Source organism: Atractosteus spatula, chromosome 5, assembly GCF_055471065.1.
Source record: "Atractosteus spatula isolate fAtrSpa1 chromosome 5, fAtrSpa1.hap1, whole genome shotgun sequence".
Classification (NCBI taxonomy): Eukaryota; Metazoa; Chordata; class Actinopteri; order Semionotiformes; family Lepisosteidae; genus Atractosteus; species Atractosteus spatula.
In genome coordinates, this window is record NC_142710.1 from 10,040,646 (window position 1) to 10,065,758 (window position 25,113).

Consider the following 25,113-nt stretch of genomic DNA (forward strand, 5'->3'; position numbering starts at 1 on the left):
TCAGAACACGATTTAAATCAATATAAATGTTTATATTGTAACGCATACTGTCCAGCCTCCATTTCTCTATAAAAATTTACTCTATTACACACACACACAATAGAAGCAGGAAGCAGAAGCAGGGACCGTTGTCAGAAGGGAAGAAGGTGACTATTCATTGTTATCAAAAATGACTTAGAATCGATCATGTTGTGATATTTTGAAATATAAAAGTCAATTGATTGTCCATAATATCGCTATTCTATTTTTTCGAAGAAATGTTTGTTAAAAGAAAAGTCCAGCACTAGCTGGATTTGAACACACAACCCGTGAGTTGGGAAGCAGGAACATAGACCAGTAGGCTACAGGGGAAATTGCATGAAGAGAGAGGCGAAACAGCCCTACACAGCCCTGTCGCAGTACACGAATATAATCATAACGTTATTAAATTCTTTAGATACGCGATTCCATATTATATTAGCAGAAAAGTTTAAAACTACCACTTTTTCACACGATATTTAACATGCTAGTTAAATACTTCGATGCTTGAAATGTTTAGGGAGAAATGGAATACCGGTGTGTATTTTTCCTTTAAAGTTCCGATTCCTGGAATCTGACTGGCTGACACCCTTCTGAAGTGGTTCCATAAAATCTGGTATACAGAAAAGAAAGCATTGATAAAAAAAGCCTGGATTCTCATGTATCTCATACAAGTATCTTTTAATACAGTCTTTGCTGTGCTCTTGAGGATCCTTGTGATATTTTGAGCTCTAGTTGAATGATAAGTGTCGCATTTTAAATCATTTTCGTAGTTAGAAATTATGAAACGCCCTGTTAAAAGCAAGGGAGTTTTTATGCCCGTTGAAGTAAAACAAAATGCCTGACAAAGTATGGCTTGGACAGATTCCAAGTGCTTGTACAAATGTGCTAAAGAAATTATACTTTGAGTATACAGCTTGTCCAAAGTCATCCATTATTAATACTATTAGTAATATCTTCAGTAAAGGCTTTGATGCATAAATATTTCTGATAAAGGTAGGTTGTGTACTTTTGTCCAGCTGAGCAATCTTGCTTTCATAAAATATATACGCGATTCAATATTATATTCCCTTTTAATCAAATTCTAAAAGTATGCTTGTTGACTCCGGTATCTCTTTAGTTAAAGACTTCGATGCTTAAAATGTTTAGGGAGAAATGGAATACTGGTGTGTATTTTTTCTTTAAAGTACCAAGACCAGCCATATACAGTATGTTTATGTTCCAAAATTAATATCGTTTATGGCCTTCACACGCGTTACAGTATGCTCCTATTCTTTTTATGCTCAGCTACTAAGATTTCCCTTCAGTGGTAAAATTCAATATCTACAACGGGCACAGCAAAGACGTTTACTGTAAGTCTTTCTACGACAGACCAACGGACCACGAGTGCCCCTGTCGGTCAACCAATCACGTACTGCGGTGCCGCGCGTCATCTTGCGTCACAATGCGCGACTCCACCTGCGGTACGTGTCTGTAACGCGCACTTTGAATGGCTGCATCTGTATGTGTGGCATATTGATGGGTATGACATATTAAAACCTTACGGGATATGCATCAACGGGTGCATTGATGGCTTCTCGAGAAAAATGATCTGGTTAGAAGCATACAAAACCAATAATGACCCACGAATTATTGCGGGTTATTTTATAGACGCTGTCTATAACAACAACGGTCTTCCACAAAGAGTACGACTTGATCATGGAACCGAAAACACCCACGTTGCTGTAATGCAAAGGTTTCTGCGTGAAATGAATGAGGATAGCACAGAATGTGTCACTCTTGGCCCAAGCACTGGGAATCAGAAAATTGAACGCTGGTGGGCTACACTAAGAGCACAGTGCAGTCAGTTTTGGATGGACCATTTTGAACAGCTGAGAGAAGATGGGCATTTTGTTGACACCTTCATCGACAAATCACTCATTCAGTTTTTCTTCCAAAACACCATACAGGTAAATGTAACATACCTGTCATTACAGATTTTGATATGAATAGTAAAACATAAAATTCTACTATTTCTACTAGATCTCTTCTTTGAGTTCCATAAAGTGATTTAACAAACCTTATTTCAAAACAATTGATTTCTATTGTGTAGGAGGAGCTCAATGAAGTGCTGACTGCCTGGAATAATCACACAATAAGGCCGACCCACAACCCTCGCGCTCCCAGTGGACGACCTTCAGTGATGTATGCTGCCCCTAGTTTATATGGCGCACAGAACTATTTGCAGGCAGTTGACCAAATCAAAGTCGATATCTGTCAAGAAGACTGTTGTGTAAAGGACTACCCCCGTGATGAGGATGTCTTCCATCTTTGTGTTGAACTGATGGCTGAACACAACCTTGCAATGCCAGATGATGTGTTTGAAATCACTGACCTTTACTTAAGACTACGTGAAATGGTCCTCAATGGGCTGGACCTTGAGTAGGAATAGGGGACTTTGCACTCTCTGGATAAGATAAACTGCTTACAAATGTGGGATCTAGGTAGAAGGGTGTTTTGTTTTTCTCAAATGCCACAGCATTTGATGTTACACATTAAAAGTGGTAAAGATGTTACCACTTTTAATGTGTTGTCTTTAGATCTGATTTAACATTGAGTGTGAAATAGGATGAAACAAGGAACAAATGAAAGTAAATGTGCCAAAAGATGCAAACAGTGTAAACAATCTTTAATGGACTATAGATAATGTTCACACATAAAAGCAACCCAACTTTGATTTGACAATAACATTATCTAACATTATATGAAATATTTGACAATAACATTACCTCACTTCTCTCATTTCCTTTCACCAAATGCAATGTAAATACAGTACAAATAATATTCACTAAACGCAAGGCATTTGAACTCATCTGCAATCTTGACGTTTCATAAAAATGTCAGACAAAATCCACAAATAGCCAAACTAGTCAAACACAAATAAACAAATTCAGATTCTGCAAAGTTACCGCGACCCCAAGAAACATCTAACTGAAGAGTTAATGACAAAGATTCATTCTAAATCAAGTGCTGACCAAAGTGAGCACTTGGAATTCATCTTTGCCATGAACTGTCCAGTTATTGTGCAAATAAACTCTGCTGCCATATTGTGACTAAATTACATACAACGCAAAAGTTGTAACATTATTAGACACTACATGGCACCAGAGTTCATTGGCACAAAAGTGCTTGGTAGCTTAGAGAATGTACATCGCTCAAAAAAGAACTTTTATTAAACTGCATCACCATATTTTTTTTAAGGTGAAAAAACATCCATTAGTTTATCACTCAATATACTGCATGAACAATCAGTCTAAAAGAACTTCTTGTACCAAAATGACAAAAATAAAAGTGCAATTTAACCTGAGACTTTTTAATTTCTTCAGTGAAATTATGAACATTCTATCATAAGTACACTCAAAACTCAGTATATCTTATATGCTTATATGTGTAAAGGTACAGACTAGGTCAGATGGCCTTTACATGCATACTGTGAATAAGTATACTTTACCAAAAGTTTTGAATGGTGAAAGATGCACATATTTCTAATCAGTGTAGTCTGTAGGTCGACAGACTAAAATACTAAACTATGTCCATTACCCGTATATTACTTTCCAAAATTTTGTTCATTTCTCACCTGAAGTCAGGATAGCTATCATAATGAATAGACACTCTCAAATAACAGCCACATGTATGTTCCATAGGTCTTCTCTCCAATCCTTGCATGTCCGTGAAGTCAACAGTTACAGTCTTGCCAAGAAAGAGATCTGAGCCTGTGCAGAACCTCAGGAACAGAGACTGTTTCCTTCCATCACACTCTCACAGGTATGTTGTAATACGCTTTGATATTTCCTTTTCCTGTGCATTCACTGTGCAGGGAAACTTCAGTGACCGTATGATTTTCCTTGCCGTTGGCTGCACGTTTTCATACACAGTTTCCATTTCCTCAAGGGCTTTGCTGAGGGGAGCGAGTACACTTTCCCACTGTTCGATAACATCAGCAGGCTCTTGAATAAGGGTTTTGTGAGCCAGTTCTTGCAGAATTTGTTCAATGTTGTGTGCATTTGGCATTCTTCGGCAGCTGTAGTTGTCCAAGATTTCCAGTAATTCATCTTGGTCAGAACTGTTGAAGTCTCTGTGACAACATTCCAAGGTATAACGGTCAGATTCTGAGACATACTTTACTTTAGAAAATTGTCAACCAGATCACTCTTCACATATCCAAGAGCTGCCTGTTCCAAGATTACAGGAGCAAGCTTGATGGGCAAATACTTCTCTTTCTGCCAACCAAAAGAAATAATTTTACCTATACTCTGCCACTTTTTCTTGCCATAGTCATGTCGGAGAAATGGTATCTTGAAAGTGCTGCCTGTTGTACATTGTTCATAGAATTCATGCCAGAATTCAGAGAGGCCATCTCTGAGAACGCCTCCCTCATCATATTAATTCTCATACTGCCCATTTGGTAGTAGAAGCTTTACTTGAATTTCTGATTGAGTATATGAAAGGCGTTCATCAGTGAAATGTTCAATAAGCTCAGATAGTATCTGGCTGCGGTGGACAACAAGGATTTTTTTGTCTGGTTCCCTGAGTTCTTGTGCCAGAGGCAAAGTGTCTTCTAGACTTTGTTCTCCCATCTCAGAGAGGTCTCCATTGAAAATTGTAATGATATTGCTATCCTCCACATTTTCCCCAGTAAACATGGTAGAACTTTGCTGAGCTAAACTGGAATCGTCTGTGACATCTGCAGGATGAAATTGTGCCACTTCATCGCTGCCTAAGTTCAAATCATTTCCAGTATTTCCAACATAGATGACATCTTATGTTTCTAATTCCAATGGTGGATCAATCAGTGAGTCTGTAGAGGGAAACTCCTGTGTGTTTTCCTGTGAGGGACCTGCAGTGTTTGATTCTTGCTGTGTCTCCACACCACCACTGTCATGTTTCTTTTTGGTTGACAGATAGAACCTCATGACAGTTAACTTTGAGGCTTCATATAGAGCTCCCACTGTACTGTCCTCATCTAAGGAAACTACTTGATAATTTGTCAGATCCACCTCAAACTCAGAAATATTTCCATGTGCATTCTTTCCATCTGGGAAAAACAAACGTATTGCCTCCGTTATGAGGTCTTTTTTTTCCAGTGCTTTGAAACACTTAACTTTCGTGTTCCACCACCCTTTTTGGTTCTCACCTGGATCAACCCTCCTTCTCCTTCCTCATACAGCATCCAGCCCAACTCCACTTTCCTTACTTTCCTCTGTGTGTTCACCTCTTGATGAGGAGTGATATTTTCTGGATGCTTACACTTTTTTCTTTTATTCAGTTTTGACTTCAGTCCATCAAAAAGCTTTGATTTCCTACTGTTGGGCTCTTTTTCGTGTCTCCTACAATATCCCATCACTGCCAATCTGCCTCCATAAGACGGCAAATAATCCCTCATCTGTTCATCTGTCATTAACATCAGGACACTGGCATCAATCTAAAAATGAAGAGTGTATTATCAATTTTCAGTTTCAAAATACCATACTTAAAGCATCATTTTATGTGGATCAATATGCTGATACTGGTTTAAGGAAAAAGTCCATTCGGGATTGTGGAGCTACTGTATGAAGTGAAAAAATCTACAATACGTGAAAATATCAATATACTGTACAGTACTGTGCAGAAGTCAGAGACCACCCTTGCATTTATTTAATTTCCAGTTCAAACAGCCATTCAGTGCAAATTATTTAGTTTTTGGTGTCAGAAAATAATGCAAGAAACATATTTGACAGAAGAGTACACTAAATATAATATCAAATCTATCAGTATTTAATTTGCCCACTCTTTACTTTTGTGCACCCTTCTGGCACTTTAAGTCTTCCATCCGTCCAATCAAACAAGTTACAGCTGTGTCCTCCCAACACAAGTTGATCCCAAAACTGTCACTGACATTATATTAGAACACTTTCCATTAAAAGTGACACTGACATTCAAACAACTACCCAAACACACCATAGCTGCCTTGCACATGTCTTTGTCATGTGCATCTGAAATGGCAAGAGGCGATATTTCTGATGAGATTAGCTATAAAGATAGTTCACTTGCATTAGGAAAATATAGGCCAAAGGAAAATAAGTGAAAAACAAGTTTCCAAAACTGGAGATAAAAATTACTACAATATATAGAGAAAATGGGACTCCTAACAATCGTGCAAGGCCTGGTAGACCACTGAGAACATCACCATCACATAGACAGAAGTTAACGTTTTGATCACTCTTGCATCAGATCTGAAAAACATCCACAAGTGTTTCTGTCAATACTTCCATTGTAAGAAGACAACACAATGCTATGGGTCTGAAGGGGTGTGTATCTGTCAAAAAGTCACTATTTGAAAAGGAAATAGACAAAAGAGAAGAAAATTTGCCCTAGAACACCAAAACTGGACACTTGAGATAAGTAAGGTTTTATGGACGATGAGTTACAGAGTGGATTTGGATTTGAACCAGCAGAAGCAGAAAATACAACCAACTTCTAAGACTGAACTTTGGAGGTGTTTACAGGAGGCATGAAAAAATATCCCAGTGGATTTATTTGAAAAACTCAAAGAAAGTCTCCTGTAAATAATGGAAGCTGTAATAAAGGCAAAGGGTGGACACGCTAAACAATGAAAGATCTGACATTATATTTAGTTGTGGATGCTTTTGTGTAATTTTGTGTTAAATATATGTTTCCTGGAATAATTCCTGACATTGAAAAATAAATCAATTGCACTTAATGACCGTTTTGACTGGAAATTAAATAAGCGAAAGGGTGGTCTCTGACTTTTCACAGTACTGAAAGTGCTGTCAATATCTACAGTAGGTCAGTGGGAGTTAGTTATAATAGACATGAACACACTCATTCTGTTAACTACCTTTTCTTCCTTCATTTTTCCGATAGTGGACTCTGGAATGTCCCTCTCCCTGAGGAAATCGATAAGATCCTCCATCCTGCAATTGTGGCCTAGGAAGCCCACATGGGGCAGTGGTGCAGCATTGAGTAGTTAGCAGAGTGGAATTACCTAGCCTCCTGTTTGCCCAGACTCCAACAGTATGCATTGTAGTACATTTAGAAGTGGTCCAGGACAGGCAACGATGACCAACACTCGCCACACATTTGCATTCACAGGGTGCACATACAGTAGGTCACACCCCAAGGGTATGTGAATGACAAATGTAGAGTAGGCTTTTCAATTTAATCTGACTTGTCACACACAGTATGCATACACAGGCAGCACCTCACTCAACTAATCACTCTCTATAGAGCACCCGGTTAGCCTGAGCTCAAAGATACAGATTTGAAACAGTCTAAACTCTGCAGAAAGTTATAGCTCCTGAAAGAGGGTTGGTCAATACTAACCTAGTGACTAGTTTTAACCTACTCTACCTTGTAATCATCTTAAGAGCAGCTAACTTATCAAAAAGTTACAGAAAGCTGAATCAAACCACAGCTGATAAAACATGTTCTGTAAACCAAAAATTGATATAACTAAGTTTTGGAATTGTTATTAAACACACACGAATGTCTTCATTATGATAACGGCTGTTTTGTGCGTGTCACTTGGTAATTTACAGCCTTAGGAAGCCGAAAGGACCGGATGGAGGGTTTGTAAAAATGAGACCGTTGTGCCTATCAAAGTCCGGCTCGGGAGACACACTGGCAGCTCCCATGGCAAGACGTTTGCGACAGTTTAATGTCGCCTGATCATGTTTAGTCAACATAAACATGCTTGTGATCCTGGTTGTTTCTGAGAGATACGCAATCACAGAATTGTATCTGAGCAATTAGACGGAGAGATGCTGGGGTTTGGCCAAGTACATTATTGGAAGGATATTGAAAATAAATAAGCATATCAAATCTCTTAACGTACAAAGGGGGAGAGTAAACAAAAATAATAAAAGACGTTCCCTTTAATGTGTGTCTGTATTGTTACGGGTTTCATTAATTGTATCGAAGCAAATTTATGTTTTGATCGTGAATAGGCGACCCCAGATTGACTCGCGTAGAAGCTCATAGCACCATCCTCGCTCATATGGGTCCACAGCTATGTGACTGTGCTGAAACAGCTGCTGGTAAAGTGTTTGCAGGAGCTGCCTTGTACAAACGGACGAAACCCCCACAAGAGTACAGGCCTACTGTTAGTTTTGCCTCATTAATTAGGTCGCACTTGGAAAGGTTAAATCGATCAACCAAAACCATCCAAGTAGCTCTTGCATATGTTTTTTTTTACTTAGCTACGTTAGTCTATGTACAGTTTACGCAGACGGTATTTAAGTCTGTGAATTGTATGAAGGCATCAGTAGAATGTGGCGCTGTACCTGGACTGGATTGTGAACAGTGGATTTCCTATGCCAGATGAGCAACCTACTGTACTTTCATTGCTGGCGCCAGAAGTGACGTCAAAACTGTGAGACTTGAAGTCGCAATTCTGAGTTGCTAAATCGCATTTCTGAGATACTAAGTCGCAATTCTGAGATACCATAGAGCGTTTTTTTTTACTCCCTGGCAGAAACGGGCTTCCATAGGTATGCAGAGCCAGGGAGACAGCATCATCCACTGATCTGTTGTTCTGGTAGGCGAACTGCAAGGGGTCCAGGGACTCTGCGATGGAGGAGTTGATGTGTGACAACACCAGCTTCTCCGGGCATTTCATCACCACAGATGTTAATGGTGGTGATGAAACACCACCAACATTGTTTTTACCACATTGTAGTCATAGAGACATTTTAGTCAAGCAGTTTAATTTATTTGTATAATAAGATGTATTTCTAAGAGAATAACTGAACAGCTCGAAGTTCGATACTCATTTTGTCAACAGTGTTTTCCCGCGGTACAGCGCTGCGTCACGAAGCGAACAAAGTGAAATATTTCAGATGCGGTCGGAGAGGGCGGTACTGAGAGTCCTGAACTGGACGTTTCTCAGCTTGTTCTGAGAGTCTGGACACGGCTAGGATTAAAACAAAAGTTGAACAAGTAACGAATTGTAGTGCGATTTGTTCCAATACAGAGGAACTAAAATAAGCGAAATGAAATATATTTATATACTGTACATGCCAAAGTTTCACAAAGAATCCCTCAGATAATGATGTTGAATACACAAACTGCCGAAGCAGTGCAGTAATCTCCCGGTGCAGTCTCTCGTGTTTCAGGTTAGTTTATATATATTAAACACAGCTGAACACAACAGCAGGAATGAGTTTAACTTCACTTTTTACTTGAACAGCAGGTCTGTCGCCATCTTCTAACTCCCCTGCTCTAGGGAGTGTCTCACAATTACCACACTAACCAGCGCACAAGGGAGTGTGTCAAAACTACCTCTCATGACACAGTCCCTCTGTGGACAGAGAATCGTCCATATGAAATGTCCAAACGGCAGGACAGAACACAAGACTGACACGGAGCCCAAGTTTCTGTCTGTGAAGAAAAAAACTCGCCGCTACCAACAAACTTTTGGGCTTCATATGAAGGAAAGCAGAGCTTTCACTGGCCCATTACCAAACTTCATTGGGAACTAAAATAAAGAAAAGACTAGAAAGAAGCGTCCACTTTTCCCTGGATCACGATCAGAGATCAAATAAAACGTCTCTCACAAACCACCACAGTAATAATAAACCCCAAACGAACATAAAATACCGAATATAGTCATGTATCCCTGTATTAAAGGGAGCCGGGTATTAGACTGGCTGGAGCTGCTCACAGACACAGCGCTGGTGATAAACTACAACTCCCATAACCACCCTGAGCCACTTCCTGTCTGCGTCACAGTCCCTGTTCCTCCTGGCTGTGGTGACGTCAGCGGGTCCCTCCCCGTTCTGGCAGCTTCACGGTCACCGGCGCGCGCAGGAGAGACTCACACGGGATTTCATTTTTAAAAGTTTATTTTCTTAAAAATTAGAAAAAAAACACAGCAGGGTTTCCAGAGATATTTACAAGTCAGGAGTACAGCAGGCTGGTGGCGAGGTATATCTCCCTCTCTCGTACATGTTATTTTCCCGTGTTTAATTTAAAAAAAATTAATATAACGCATTTAAACACGACACAACATCATCATTTCTACAATTACTACTATATTTCTGACCTCACCTCACTACCCGTCAGTAAACCCGTCTCCCAGTGTGAGCAGTGGACAGAGAGCTGGGAGAGAGTCAGCCTGTGTTCATGAGTCAGTGACGGGTTTAATCTCCACACTGACAGCAGGCAGCAGCTCAAGGGCTTTATCTGAATCCCAGGTATAGAAGACAGGATAGATCTTCTCCCCCTGAGGGAAGACCATGTCAGTGAAAGTGTAGACATGAGCCCTGGACTCCACTGTGTAAAAGGAGACCTTCCTCTCCTCAATATCCACACACACCCCAGCTTCCTGGGCTGCAGACTGAGGGGGAGATGAGTCACAGGGTCAGTGAGAGCAGAGAAATCAGACCAGTAAGATCTCAGACACCAGTAACCCCGCTGGGGAGAGAAGCTGATCCCCTCTTTCCTCTCTGCAGACTCTCTGGTCACTCCTATTCTCCAGTATCGATTCACCTTCACCTCCCAGTAGTGTCTCCCTGAGGTGAAGGCCTCCCTGCTCACAACACAAGGACAGTAATCAAATCTGTGAGGATTGTCAGAGACACTCGTCCTCTGTCCCCATCTCACTCTCTTCCCATCCTCAGACAGGCTGAGCTCACAGTGAGCTGTATCAGGGTCCAGAGTCACAGCAGCTGGGGAATAAAACACAAACATCACAACAGGCTCCTGCCGATCACAGTCCAACTCAACTCCATCAGACTGTGAAATGTCTTTGTCCCCAAACACACCGAGAGAGAAACACCAGTCAGTTACTAATGACTGCTCTTCCCTTCCAGAGAAACGACATCTTCTTCACTGTTTCACTAGTGTTACACATGGGAGTGATCCCAATATCCTCTAAATACAAACATTAAACACTTGTTTTCACAGCGATGAAACTTTATGTTTTTAAACGACATTATTAATAAACACAGGACCGACCGGACTGCAGGAGAAACTACAGCCCGACCACTCGCTTTCAAACACTTCACAACCCACCACAGCGACCTGTATACTGTAAGAAACTGGACAGCCTGTCTGTTAAACCGGTTTATTTCAAATCCCAGTTCAGCAGCTCGTTCATCTTCTCTGAGACCATTTTCCTGACGACGCAGAATAAAAAAGTGCTGAATTCAAAGACTGCATAATGCTCGTTTTTACAGAAAAAAATATAATGGAAAAAGCAAAACCTTGCTGAGATATAAGAAAGCCTTCCCACTTACTTTGAAAATGCGAAGAAATATCCAAAGTGTTCAATTTAAAGCAGAAATAACACATCCAGAAACGCTCGGGTGACCCCGTTTCGATCAGAGGATGATGCCCTGTGCCCTCCTGGTCCGGCGCTAAGGGGGAAAGCGAGCATAGTCCCCCCCCGACGTGCTCCCCGCGGTCCTCCGGCAGGGGCTCGTCTTCCAGACGCTTCCTGGCTGTGTCCGACAGGGGAGAGCTCTCCTCTCCGGAATTTTTGCTGAAGAGGCTGCTTGGGGATTGGCCCGCCCGTGAACAGAGAGAGACAGGAAGACACACGGTGTCGTGTTCACAGGCGAAGGGGGTTTGAGGGAACGCTCCTGCTGACTGCCATTTTGGCCCACGCACGCACGCACGCACGCAAAGGGACGGGTTAGAGTGGTACACACACACAGGGTTAGAGAGAGAGGGGGGTACGGAGAGAGAGACCGTCATGCTTTCAGATGAAATGACACCTGCTTGTTTCGATCCGTCTTTATTTCCAGAGCGATGGTGTTTTAAACTGATCGATGCTCACCAGCACGCAGTGGGGCTTGTCATGCAAGACCATGACGAATTCGCCATCCACGCCTTTGAAAGGCACGCAACGCAGAAGCGGCGCCTAGACGTCGCCTATGAACTGGTGTTCTATGATTTCTGTGTATAGACGCGCCTGGTGATAAACCCGCCCGTCATATTGACAGGATGGGGCGATTTTACACTTCCGCCACCTGATCTGAGACCCAGCACCCTCGCCAGAGGGTCATGCTTGTACATTAGAAACCGGGTATCCCTCCCAACAACCCCCACAGCCCGGCTCATGGGGTGGTCTTTTCCAGAGCCCGGGAGGGGACCATCGGTAGGAAAAAAAAGTTAAATATTGAGGGAACAATTTACACTGCGTGCGCACGAAAAGGCTAAATCGTTCCCTTGTTTTCTCTCAAAATAACGTTTTCTGACTCTGCCCTTCGCAAGGACAGGTGCGGCACTAGCAGTGAAAGAGAGCTGCAGTCCTCACTAGGAAGTTCAAGAGTACAGGAGCTACAGTGCCCTAATAACTCCCCCCCAAACCAGAATAAAACTTCATCAGTTCATCTCTCTCCATTATCCCAATCTACAGCAGTGTCAGACAGTTCGGCTTTATTGCACTGATACAAAGACACAGTAACGCGTTTGATAGTGTTTGATAGCGTTGTTGTTAGGAGCCGGGGATCATGCTGGCCTGTTAGACACTTTCTGTGTGCGTGCGACTTCAGTCACACAAAGAAAACGAAGAGGAAGAGGAAACGTTATTTCGTGCACCTGAATTGTAAATCGTTCCCTCGATATCACTTCCGCCCCCCCCACCGATGGCCCCTCCCCGGGCTCCATCGTGTCTAAAACCTACGCCAGTGAGCTTGGTTTTGTCCACAGTGCGCTTCGTTTCAAGCGTGAGCTGCTCGATGCCGCTGGCGTACCCTTGGGGGGGGGCGGTGCCGGTCCCTGCAGCCTCTGGCCTCTTCGCCGACGCGCAGAAGACTCTTCGTCTCGGTCTACCGTGTGTAGGGTGTGCGGGTAGTGTAGTTCTCCCAGGCCCACTGCCCAGCTCCCGTCCAGGCCAGTCGCCCTTCCTGAATACCCCGAGAAGCACGCGCTGGTGTTCTTTGGAAACATCTTTGAGGATGAATCACCCGCCAGCGTAACACAGAAGCCGTTGCGGTTCATTGTGTTGTTTTCATCAGCTCTATATCTCTTTCACCTCGGAAGCCTTTACCCAGCTATCGAATTTATCGCCCCAGCCGCGCCGCTTTACCAAAAGCTGTTTGTTTTCACCACGCCCCCTGGAGGCTAGAATCTTCTGGATGTGGTCTGTCATGCTCGTAAGCCCCTCCTCTTAAGGAGGCTCCAGCCCTTCCTAGTTTAGTGTTGATCTCCTGCACCTGCCTCCGGTTCCTGCCCCCCGTGCTATACAAGCCAGGCGTTCCTACCAATCTGGGCTCAGCTGTGGAAGATGGACACCCGGAAGTCCAGGAGTGACTCAGCGGCACAGGCTTCATCACGGTGTCCTGATCTTCTGGGTCCGGGATGAGGGAGTGTCTGGCCCCGTGACCCCCCTTTTATTCCCCCGACCCTCCTCCAGATCCCGCTCCGGCTTGTAACTCTGTTCGTCTGTCAGGATGGATCACCCGGTCTTGGACTATTGCTACACTCATGGATTCACCTCGGACTCCCTTGGACAGCTTGCCTCGGACACACCTCCCCCGAACACCAGCGCACCGTGGACACGCCCCTGTTTCCCTCCAGCCCCCTGCCTGCCTCTTTCCCTGTTTTCCTCACTCCTCCCCGGATTGTGCCATCTGCCCAGGGTCCGGAAAGAGACGCGCTCGGCCAGCCGGTTTCCCTGCTGTAGCTCTTCTGCGTCAAAGGGGCCCTGCGTGTCGTCAGCGGCGTGGCCCTGCAGTTTGTAAGAGGGTCTCGGAGCTGGGGGACACACCTCCCCCGAACACCCCTGTTTCCCTCCAGCCCCGGCTGTGGAGCATCTTCAGGTGTGAGAGAGACAGGGCGGTCAGCAAAGGTAATGGTCTTTTTATCTGTGCTGCCTGCAGTTTGACTTTGAGGACAACATGAAGGAAGTTAAGGAATTTCTTCAGGCAGCAGCTCCTCTTCCTTTCATCAGCTGAGAACTGCACACCTGAAGGAGGCGCAGGGCCTGAGCCACAGAGCCATATAATAACATAGCGCCTTTGGGGTTCAGGGGGGTCTGCGCCCTCGCCACCACCACCACTAACGGTCTTTTTCTTAACTTTCTGCATAAACGGTAACAGAAGAAATACAATCCAAACCAGAGAACATCTAACATCTCGAGATAAAAAGAACGGGTACACATGACGAAATCACTTCAGAATGATCTAGACGAGTTCAAACGAAATTAAATAGAGATGACGTCCGCACCGCTTCATCGTGTGACGCTCAGGGCTGCTGCAGTAGAGCCGGAGAGCGATAACTTTGAGAGAATGAGGTTGGCGGCGGCGGCGGCGGCGATGCGACCGTATAATCTATCATTTCAGAGCAGCAGAGCACTAGGCACAAGCACTCGTGTTGTTCATCTTGACAGAATATTCCATTCATTTCAAGGTGTTTTTATATAGTGCCTTTCACAACGAAGTTGCCCCCAGGTGCTTAACATAGCAAGTGACCCTCAAGTTGTGAATACAGAACAGAAAAGACCAGGAGACAACGGAGGAGAGGAACCACAAACCCCTCAGTAAGGAGAGAAAAAATCCTCTGAGGGTCCAAGGTCAACTGGCTGCCCAACCCCTTTGGGCATGCTAACATTATAGAATTAAAAAAGAAATAAATGAATGAGGGTATTAATCCATCCATCATGTCTTCTGTGTGTCAGTACTCCATGCAGATCTCTGTGGACCAGTAAATCCTCCTAAACGATAGCTATATCCACGATGTCCCTCTTGGATCCATGGCAGTGATGCAGCATCCAGCTCAGATGGTGCCCAGCCTGGGTGCCATCCAGACGTGGGGAGGAGAATAGGATAGTCTGGTCAGAACAGATGTATCTGCCTGGTGGGCCAACACAGAGACACACAATGGCCTGTACAGCAGCACCAGCAGCCATGGCTGCAGCAGGCTATAATGTAAGGTGTGAGGAGGCGAGGCTGCAGTCATGGGTTTCAGTCTGGATCTGAGGACAGATTGACTCGTAGGTACAGGCTATGATGTCAGCTGTGAGTAGACTAGGCTGCAGTAGTAGGTCTTCAGTCTGGATCTGAGGACAGATCGACTCGCGGGTACAGGCTATGATGTCAGCTGTGAGTAGACTAGGCTGCAGTAGTAGGTCTTCAGTCTGGATCTGAGGACAGATTGACCCGCAGGTACAGGCTATGATGACAGCTGTGAGTAGACTAGGCTGCAGTCATGGGTCTTCAGTCTGGATCTGAGGACAGATTGACCCGCAGGTACAGGCTATGATGTCAGCTGTGAGTAGACTATGCTGCAGTCATGGGTCTTCAGTCTGGATCTGAGGACAGATTGACCCGCAGGTACAGGCGATGGACGCTACGCATGGGGCCGCCCGGAGATCATCCGACGAGCTGTCGCCGAGCGATTTCGTTCAGCTGCGTTTGTCTTCCGGCCGGTTTAATAACCCGCTGTTCTCGCCCAGACGGCGACCCGGGGAATTGAAACGCTGCCGATACTTCCAGCCACACCCCGGCCCTCTCACAGAGCCGCACAGGGGTCCTCACAGACGACACCCCCCGACGGGCAGGCACAGCAGCGGAAGAGGCAGAAGCCCGAGTCCAGCGAGACCGCGTCTCAGAGCGCGTCTCCCCCACCACACCCCCGGCCCGCCTGGTCCTCCAGCACGGTTCCCCCTCCCTCCCCGCTCAGCGCCGGTCCTCGGTGTGAGCCGCTCTGTCGCGCTACGCCTAGTTCCTCGTCCCAGCGGCCGTGGGAGGGGTGAATCGCGCAGGCGGCCGAGATAGATAGATAGAGGAGACTTTATTGATCCCGTGGGGACATTGATGTGTTACAGCAGGCCAGCCAAAGACAAGCAAAAACAGACATTGGAATAGTTATAAAACAAAAGACAACAAAATAAATAACAATGAATAAATACACAGGTGTGTGCAAAATGTGCTGATCATAGTCGCTGTAAAAACAATCAAATATGTGCAAAATGTGCATAGGTTTATACAGACTGAGTGTCCAAAAAGTCCAATGGAGCACCATGCTGTCCATAGACGAGCAGATGAAGGGCTGACAGTCCTCGCCCAGGGCAGCGTTTTACACCCTGACAGCCGCCGGGAGGAGAGACCTGCGGAAACGTTCCCTTGAACACAGCAGCTGGAGCAGTCTGGGGCTGAAGGTGCTCCGCTGCCCAGTAACAGTCCCATGAAGCGGAGGAGAGGCGTCGTTCATGATGGCTGTCAGCTTGGTCAGCATTCTCCTCTCGGCCACCAGCTCCATGAGTACATACGAGCACAGCCAGCAGGGCTACCGTGCTGCCGAGGAGGGGGGGAAAACCCTTTTTGGTTTAGGATAAGGATGGACTGCGCTCTGCAACGTGATTGAGGTTTTTGTTGTGACTTGTTATTTTTGTGTATTAATAAAAAAAATGCCTTATTCCTCTCTGCTGCTTTGTGGTTACGGACTCTTGGTTCTCTCCTTCGACCACGGCTTCAGGATCGGGGCTTGGCTTCGGTGCCTCTCTCCCTGGTTTGGGGGGTCACTGGCTTCCCCTGCGGACGTGGGCTTGTTTGGCGGTGCAGATTTCCTGCAGGGTCACTCCTTCGGCTCCCGCGAGTGGGTTCGTTGGCCCGATCTCTGATGGGCGGTCCGGAACGGTGACGGCAGGAGGTCTCGATCCCTGTTGTACAGGAGGGTCACTGAGTGGGGGGAAAGCGCACCTTGTCGACAGTCCTCTGTGTTTCGCCAGGTCGTGTGCGCGGCCTGGTGGACACTGGCTGTGGCGACAGGGGGCTGAGCCGACACGCAGCGAGTCGGGTCTCTCAGAGGATCGGGAGACGAGCTTGTCAGACGCTGCAGCTTTTTTCTTTAACAAAAAGCCCTCAGAGGCGCTCGTTCAAATTCTGTGCCGTGAAGTGGGGCGAGGGGAAATATTTCACGCCGGGTCCCCCGCCGTCAGAATCTAAACCGCTGTTTGTTCTACTGCGGGAAGGTCATGGCTCATCTTTTTAAACAGTCGAGCTGTTGTCATCGATCCGCGGATCTTCGCAGTCACGGCCACGCCGCGGATCGCCACGACAGCGCCGCGCGCGCCGGCGTTAAAGCCCGTCAAACGTGTTTCGGTCCTGCGTGTTGCGACACGGAGGCGGACGTCCGGAGGTGGACAGCTTGCCTCGGACACACCTCCCCCGAACACCAGCGCACCGTGGACACGCCCCTGTTTCCCTCCAGCCCCCTGCCTGCCTCTTTCCCTGTTTTCCTCACTCCTCCCCGGATTGTGCCGTCTGCCCAGGGTCCGGAAAGAGACGCGCTCGGCCAGCCGGTTTCCCTGCTGTAGCTCTTCTGCGTCAAAGGGGCCCTGCGTGTCGTCAGCGGCGTGGCCCTGCAGTTTGTAAGAGGGTCTCGGAGCCGGGGGTCCACTCTTGGACCTTGATTCTGGACACCCACACCTGGTCACCCACATTGGAGTGAAAACTTGGGACGGTTTTAATAATCATAATTCCTCACACTTACATAGCGCTTTTCTGGACACTCCACTCAAAGCACTTCACAGGTAATGGGGATCCCCTCCACCCCCACCAGTGTGCAGCCCCACCTGGATGATGCGACGGCAGCCATAGTGCGCCAGAACGCTCCCCACACACCAGCTCTCAGTGGTGAGGAGAGCAGAGTGATGAGGCCAGTTCAGAGATCACCCTAGACTGTTCTCCAGCCCTTAAGGGAGTCGTCTGGTGGGACGGAGGCCGGAGATCGCTCACTAGCCGTGTGGGAGAACTGGGGTTAGAAGAGCAACAGGAAGAGGCAGCCAGGGAAGTCGGAACCCCCTCCCCTGAGGCCCAGGAGCAACTGGAGGTCCCCGAAACTCCTGGAGAAAGGGAAGAAAAAAGCCTTCCCGAAGCGGTGGCGGAGAGTATCCTCGAGGAAGACGAGGATTACTTTGAAGCCGCCCTGGAGCCGGGACTGATGGTAGGGCTGGACCTGTCCAGCATGTTTACTTTTCAGTCCCCAGCGAGACCTGGAGGGAGCCCAGCATATTCCCCCCAGGACCCGAACGAGAGGAGTTACATCTAGGCTAAACAGTGCCCAGATGTAGACTCCCAAGTTTTCCACTGTAAGTACAAAGAGAGGAGGTTTAACTTTCACTTGTTCAATCATGACTGTGAAACTTACCTTTCTAACAACTAACGTGAGAGGGCTGAGAGACCCGGTGAAAAGACGGGGAGTCTTTCATGATCTGGCCTCAAAGTCTTTCTCAGTTTGTTTCTTACAGGAGGTCCACCTGAAGGATGAAGGCGACAAGCTGACATTCACCAGGGAATGGACGAAGGGAGGATCATGCTGGAGCGTAGGAGGGGTCCACTCTTCCGGAGTGGGAATCCTCCTCGGAAACACAGAGATGACGCTGGTTTCCTCCTTCTCGGTGGTGCAGGGCTGGATCCTGGTCGCAGACATCAACTGGAGGGGGCAGAAGTTGAGAGGAATTAACGTCTATGCTCCGACGGAACCCTCTACCTGGAAGGAAGTGTTTGCTGACCTGGCCAGCTGCTGCGCCACCAACAGACAGGTGGTGCTCGGCGGGGACTTCAACGTCGACCGGGAGAAGGGGAGCGACGCTAGCTCGGCAGAGCTGGAGTCGCTACTCAAGCAGTTCTCCCTGGTAGACGGCTTCAGACGGTGCCGCCCTAACGACGCCGGAACGACCTGGAAGAACTCCCGGGGAGTGTGCAGCCGCCTGGACTACATCTTCCTGCACACGACCTGCTCCCTGGAGTCGGCGACGGTGTCCCCAGAGTGGTATTCCCACCACGAGCGCTTGACGGTGGTGGCTAACACCAGCCTGCCGGCATTCGGTCGTGGGTACTGGAAGCTGAACCGGGAGATACTGGAGGAAGACGACTTCAGGGCACTGTTCCGGAAAGACTACGCGAGCTGGGTTGATCTGAGAGACGGCTACAGCTCCGTGGTGGAATGGTGGGAGTCGGTGAAGGACAGGACCCGAACCCTGGCGCAGACGTACTGCAGACGGAAGGCGGCCAGGGAGAGGAATGAAGCTGCACAACTCCAGAGACAACTAGAGGAGGAGTACAGCTCGGCTAACGGGGGAGGAGCCTTCAATTCAGCCCGGGCACGGGACCTGAAGGAGAGGCTCCGCAAACTGCACACCGAGAAAACCAAGGCTTTCCTGGTCAAGGCACAAAGGGAGCATTATGAGAATAATGAAACCTGTTCCTCCTATTTCTTCAATCAGGTCCGAGGAGCCCAGAAAAAGAGGGTGATCCACAGCCTGAGAGGGGGAGATGGAGAGGAAGTGCTGGACGAGAGCAACAAGGTAGAAGCGGCCACCGCTTTCTACACGGAGCTCTTTTCAGAAAAGCAGACGGAGGTGGAGGCAGGCGATGCTTTTCTGGAGGAGCTGAAGGCACGAGTACCGGAGGAGGTGAGGGAGGACTTGGAGGGTCCGATCACGGCCGAGGAGCTGAAGGCGGCGCTCTTGTCCATGGAGAATGGCAAGGTGATGGGGCCGGACGGACTCCCCAAGGAATTCTACACCTGCTTCTGGGACACCCTGGCGGCAGATCTGGTGGAAGTGGCGCAGGAGATCTTCCGCCGAGGGAAACTCCGAGACACCATGAGGGAGGGCGTCATCTCCCTGCTCTTCAAGGGAGGAGACGCCGCTGACCTCAAAAACTGGAGGCCGATCACGATGCTCTGCGTGGACGTAAAGATCCTGTCCAAGGTCCTGACCGGCAGACTGAGAACCGCCCTCTCCCACATCATCCACAGCGACCAGACGTGCGGGGTGGAGGGGCGATCCGTCAGCTGGAACCTCCAGCTGACCAGAGACGCCATCGCCTGGGCCGAGGACCGGAACGTGCCCATGATGGTGGTCAGCCTGGACCAGGAGAAAGCCTTCGACAGAGTGAACCACAGCTATCTGTTCAAGGTGCTGGAACGCTTCGGTTTCAGAGAGAGTTTCAGCCGCTGGATTCAGATTCTGTACTCTGACGTGGGCAGCAGAGTGAACGTGAACGGAAACCAGGGGGATTTCATTCCCCAGGAATCTGGAGTACGACAGGGCTGCCCCCTTTCACCCCTTCTCTATGTTCTCTTCACAGAGCCCTTAGCAGAGGCGGTGAGACGGGACCCTGTCATCGACGGCCTGGAGATCCCAGAGGCGCGGGGGAAACCCTGAAGATCTCCCAGTACGCCGACGACACGACGCTGTTCCTGAGGTCGGACAGGGGGTTGAGGAGGGCCCTGCAGGTCATGGAGCAACACTCCAGAGCCTCGGGGTCGAAGCTCAACCGCCGAAAGAGCAAACTGAAGTTCTTCGGGCCCTGGAAGCACAGGACGACGGCGCCGGAGGGTCTCGAGCTCTGCACGGAGCCCCTCAAAATACTGGGGGTTTCCTTCCAGAGCCAGGACAACGAGACAAACAACTGGACCGAGAGGATCGCCAGGGTGAACGCGAAGCTGGGTCTGTGGAAAACGCGGTCGCTGTCCTACACAGGGAAAGTGATGGTGCTGAAAGCAGACGTCCTGCCGGCTTTGGTTTACCTGGCGGTGGTGTACCCGCTGCCGGCCAGACTCAGACGAGCGCTGCAAGGGATGATCTTCGGCTTCGTCTGGGGCGGCAGGTACGAGTGCATCACAAGGAACCGGATGTGTCAGCCGGTCGAGGAAGGGGGTCGAGATGTCCCACATCTCCCCCTGAAACTCGACTGCATCTTCTTCTGCAACCTCTGTCGGGCGCTGCGGGAGCCCAACGGCCACAAGTACCAGTACTTTGTCAGGCTGTGGCTCTCCATCCCGATGAGGCACTTGGTCCAGTGGTCAAACACTGGGCCCAAGGCAGAGAGGTGAGCGGAGTTCTACACCCACGCTGTCAAGTGGAGCAGGAGGTATGAGGCCACGAGACAGCCGGAGCTCTGCACCAACCACAGAGCTCTGTACAAAGAGGTGAGGGGGCATCTGGTCACCGACGAAAGGCTGCGAGTTCCCAGACAAGTCTGGGAAAGAACGCAGCCGAAAGAACTGGACAACGAACTGAAGGACCTCAACTGGATGGCCGTACACAAGAGACTGGCTACCAGAGAGGTCCTCTACAGACATTCGATCTCCAGGAACCCGCATTGCCCCCGGGACACGTGTTTCGTCGAGGAGACTCAGGAGCACGTGTTCTGGAGCTGCCCCTTCGCCAAGGCGGTGTGGGGCAGAATGGACAACACTATGCAACTCTTGGGGACGGGTGCGGTGCTCAGTTACCAGTACATTCTGCTGGGGCTGGCACCTACCGGAGTAGACAAGGGGACGCAGTTCCTGATGTGGCTGCTGCTGTCCCTCACAAAAAAAGGCCTGTGGGACGCAAGGAACAATCTCATCCGGCACAACATCAAGTGGGGAGCGAGGGAGCTGGAAGAGAGGATCCTGGCGGACCTCAGGAGGAGGATGAAGCGCGACGTAGCCAAATGGGGTTTCCCCACGGCGAGGGAGCGCTGGAAAGGACTATGGACCCAGTACAGGGATTAATGGTTTAACAGCAAGTGGAAGGGTTTGGAGGGACTCTCATAATAGCGCAAATTCACCCACACTTGCAATGATTGATAACGGATAATCACCGTCGTTCCGTCGTTGTTTTTATTCGTGGAGTATCAATATGTGTGAGATGTTTCTTTCTGAGATGTTTTTTTTTTTCGGAATAAAGTATACTTTATAAGAAAAAAAAACGAGATCAGTTAAGACCCCAGTGGAGCGGGAGGTGTTTCTGTGGGGCGGGCGCCTCCACGTTTTTGTGTTGATAGTTCCGCTGAACCTCTCTACCGCCCCGGCCCCCACATCGCTGGCCGGCACGAGATGTCCGGTCTTCTCGCGTTTGAGAGCACCTTGGGAGGTCCCGCTTAAGAAATTCCTCTCCCCTCGGCCGCTTGTGGCGTTGTGTAGGAGGAGCGCCCCTCTTGGAGAGTATACTTTGGGGGTTCAGCCCCTCCAGAGGCTCAGCCCCGGCGGATTTAGACGACGCGACTATCCATGTGGAGATGTCCCGGAGACCGCCGTTGAACTCGGAGTAGTCTCTCTCCCCTGTCCACCACGTCGGCCTGCCCCTGCCCGTCCATATCAGGCACCGGCGTCCTGGCTCTCTGCGGAGCTCGGCTAAGCCGGCCGATGAGACAGCCAGTCTGACCCAGGCTCACACCCCGGGATCACCAGACCCCCTAGGGGTATAATACAGAGCGCTAAAACCCACGGCGGACACGATCGCCTACCCTCTGACGCAAATACACACTTGTGTGCACATATTTCGGACACGAGGGGGCCGCGAAGGTGGAAATTTGGACCCAGAGACGCCGGACCACTTGGGAAGGCGGGGGCGGGACATCACAACTCAGAACGACAGACCATTGGCTCAGAAGGGGGCGGGACATCCAACACATAACGGACGCACGTTGGTTGAAAAAGGGGGGCGTGGCACCTGTCAAAAAGTTTGATGGAAGGTGTTGCTTCTCCTTACTACAGTGTGTGATCTCCTGTCCCAGCCTGAGGAACAGACAGTGAGCCTGTCTCTCAATAATAATAAAACAGTGTGTGATCTCCTGTCCCAGCCTGAGGAACAGACAGTGAGCCCGTCTCTCAATAATAATAATACAGTGTGTGATCTCCTGTCCCAGCCTGAGGAACAGACAGTGAGCCCGTCTCTCAATAATAATAATACAGTGTGTGATCTCCTGACCCAGCCTGAGGAACAGACAGGGAGCCTGTCTCTCAGAAATAATAATACAGTGTTTGATCTCCTGTCCCAGCCTGAGGAACAGACAGTGAGCCCGTCTCTCAATAATAATAATACAGTGTGTGATCTCCTGTCCCAGCCTGAGGAACAGACAGTGAGCCCATCTCTCAATAATAATAATACAGTGTGTGATCTCCTGTCCCAGCCTGAGGAACAGACAGTGAGCCCGACTCTCAATAATAATACAGTGTGTGATCTCCTGTCCCAGCCTGAGGAACAGACAGTGAGCCCGTCTCTCAATAATAAAAATACAGTGTGTGATCTCCTGTCCCAGCCTGAGGAACAGACAGTGAGCCCATCCCTCAATAATAATAATACAGTGTGTGATCTCCTGTCCCAGCCTGAGGAACAGTGAGCCTGTCTCTCAAAAATAATAATACAGTGTGTGATCTCCTGTCCCAGCCTGAGGAACAGACAGTGAGCCGGTCTCTCAATAATAATAATACAGTTTGTGATCTCCTGTCCCAGCCTGAGGAACAGACAGTGAGCCCGTCTCTCAGAAATAATAATACAGTGTGTGATCTCCTGTCCCAGCCTGAGGAACAGACAGTGAGCCCATCCCTCAATAATAATAATACAGTGTGTGATCTCCTGTCCCAGCCTGAGGAACAGTGAGCCTGTCTCTCAAAAATAATAATACAGTGTGTGATCTCCTGTCCCAGCCTGAGGAACAGACAGTGAGCCGGTCTCTCAATAATAATAATACAGTTTGTGATCTCCTGTCCCAGCCTGAGGAACAGATAGTGAGCCCGTCTCTTAGAAATAATAATACAGTGTGTGATCTCCTGTCCCAGCCTGAGGAACAGACAGTGAGCCCTTCTCTCAATAATAAAAATACAGTGTGTTATCTCCTGTCCCAGCCTGAGGAACAGTGAGCCTGTCTCTCAATAATAATAATACAGTGTGTGATCTCCTGTCCCAGCCTGAGGAACAGTGAGCCTGTCTCTCAATAATAATAATACAGTGTGTGATCTCCTGTCCCAGCCTGAGGAACAGACAGTGAGCCTTTCTCTCAATAATAATAATACAGTGTGTGACCTCCTGTCCCAGCCTGAGGAACAGTGAGCCTGTCTCTCAGTAATGCTCTATATGCTGTATGTAAATGTACTATGATGTGTTCATTGTATATGCTTTGGCAACACTGCAAATCAGCAGTAATACCAGTAAAGCTGCTTACAGTGTGGAGAGAGAGGAAAGAGGAGAGAGGGAGTGTGGAAAGAGAGAAAGAGGAGAGAGGGAGTGTGGAAAGAGGAGAGATATCACAGGACACTACAGGGCACTGGATATCACAGGACACTACAGGACAATGGATACCTGTAGCAGAGTGTATACAGTGTATACAGACACACTGACTAGACACTCCAGTACATTAACACTGCACTGAGAGAGAGGGGGGTTAATACAGACACACTGACTGGACACTCCAGTACATTAACGCTGCACTGAGAGGTTGGGGTACCTGTGGAAGAAGGTTGTGAGGGACAGGAAGGACAGCTCTTCCAGGCCGCCGGACACACTGGTGAACACCACCCCTGAGAAGCGTGTTGGGGTAGAAACCAGAGAGAGAACCATGGTCAGTGGCAACAGCACCCCCAGGTGTCACAGGCCCAGAGGGGGGACCCTCAGCACCTGTAGCTTTCATCTAGACCACAACAGCTACCCTGGACAACGGCCACTGGAGCCCAACCTGTATCTACACTGCTACAACATCCAGCGCTACATCATGCAGGCCAGCAGCCATGTCACCCTGCAGCTCACAGCTGGCAGCCCACTGGAGCCCAGCAGTGTGAGCCTGTCAGTACCTGGAGGGGAGAGTCCTGGGACAAACTAAGGCTGCAGCTGGAAGAGGTGTGAGTGGGGCCAGCAGGGGGCGCTCACCCTGTGGCTCATATGGGTCCTAATGCCCCAGTATGTTGTTTAAATAAAAGCTGCTGCAATTTTCACAAATCGCGATCTCTTAAACGCGTGTGATTTGAAGACTTTGTGTCATTTTCGCAAAGTTATTGACATCTGAAAAATTGTGGTCTCAAAAATAGGCATTTTAATAAGCGAAGGTTATGAAAACCGGAGAAAACAAATGACTCTGAACTACAGTATAGCAGGGTTTCCTGTCTCCTTTTACAGATGGACGATAACATACCAGATTCACACTCACCTTTTTCTATACATACATTGTCATTGATCTCTGCAGTACTAAACACATCACACTGAATTAAACCTACAAGGTTCAGAAATATGTTTCTTGTCTTCTTCCACAGCTCGACAATAACACAGCAGATTTACACTCACCTGATTTTAAACAAACGTGATGTTTACAGTGTTAATTACAGTCCAGATTCAGAGAG

The 25,113-nt window shown here is 48.1% G+C and overlaps 1 protein-coding gene and 2 pseudogenes across 2 annotated transcripts in view; all 3 read right to left on the minus strand.

Moving 5' to 3' along the window:
• Positions 1–2,665: 2,665 nt before the first annotated feature.
• On the minus strand, positions 2,666–6,970 carry LOC148834040 (uncharacterized; annotated as a pseudogene). The gene is made up of 2 exons (XR_016091097.1): positions 6,896–6,970; positions 2,666–5,479 (listed from the first exon to the last, which is right to left on the minus strand). The product of XR_016091097.1 is annotated as an uncharacterized LOC148834040 (transcript).
• LOC148834041 (uncharacterized) lies at positions 3,580–4,634 on the minus strand (annotated as a pseudogene).
• Positions 6,971–9,886: 2,916 nt separating the features above from the next.
• The window catches only part of LOC148834042 (uncharacterized), a 35,303-nt gene continuing 20,076 nt past the window's right edge, over positions 9,887–25,113 (minus strand). Inside the window, exon 10 of the mRNA XM_088917827.1 lies at positions 9,887–10,724. Coding sequence (XP_088773953.1) covers positions 10,087–10,724 — 638 coding nt within the window. The 3' untranslated portion in view covers positions 9,887–10,086. The remainder of the gene's footprint in view (positions 10,725–25,113) is intronic.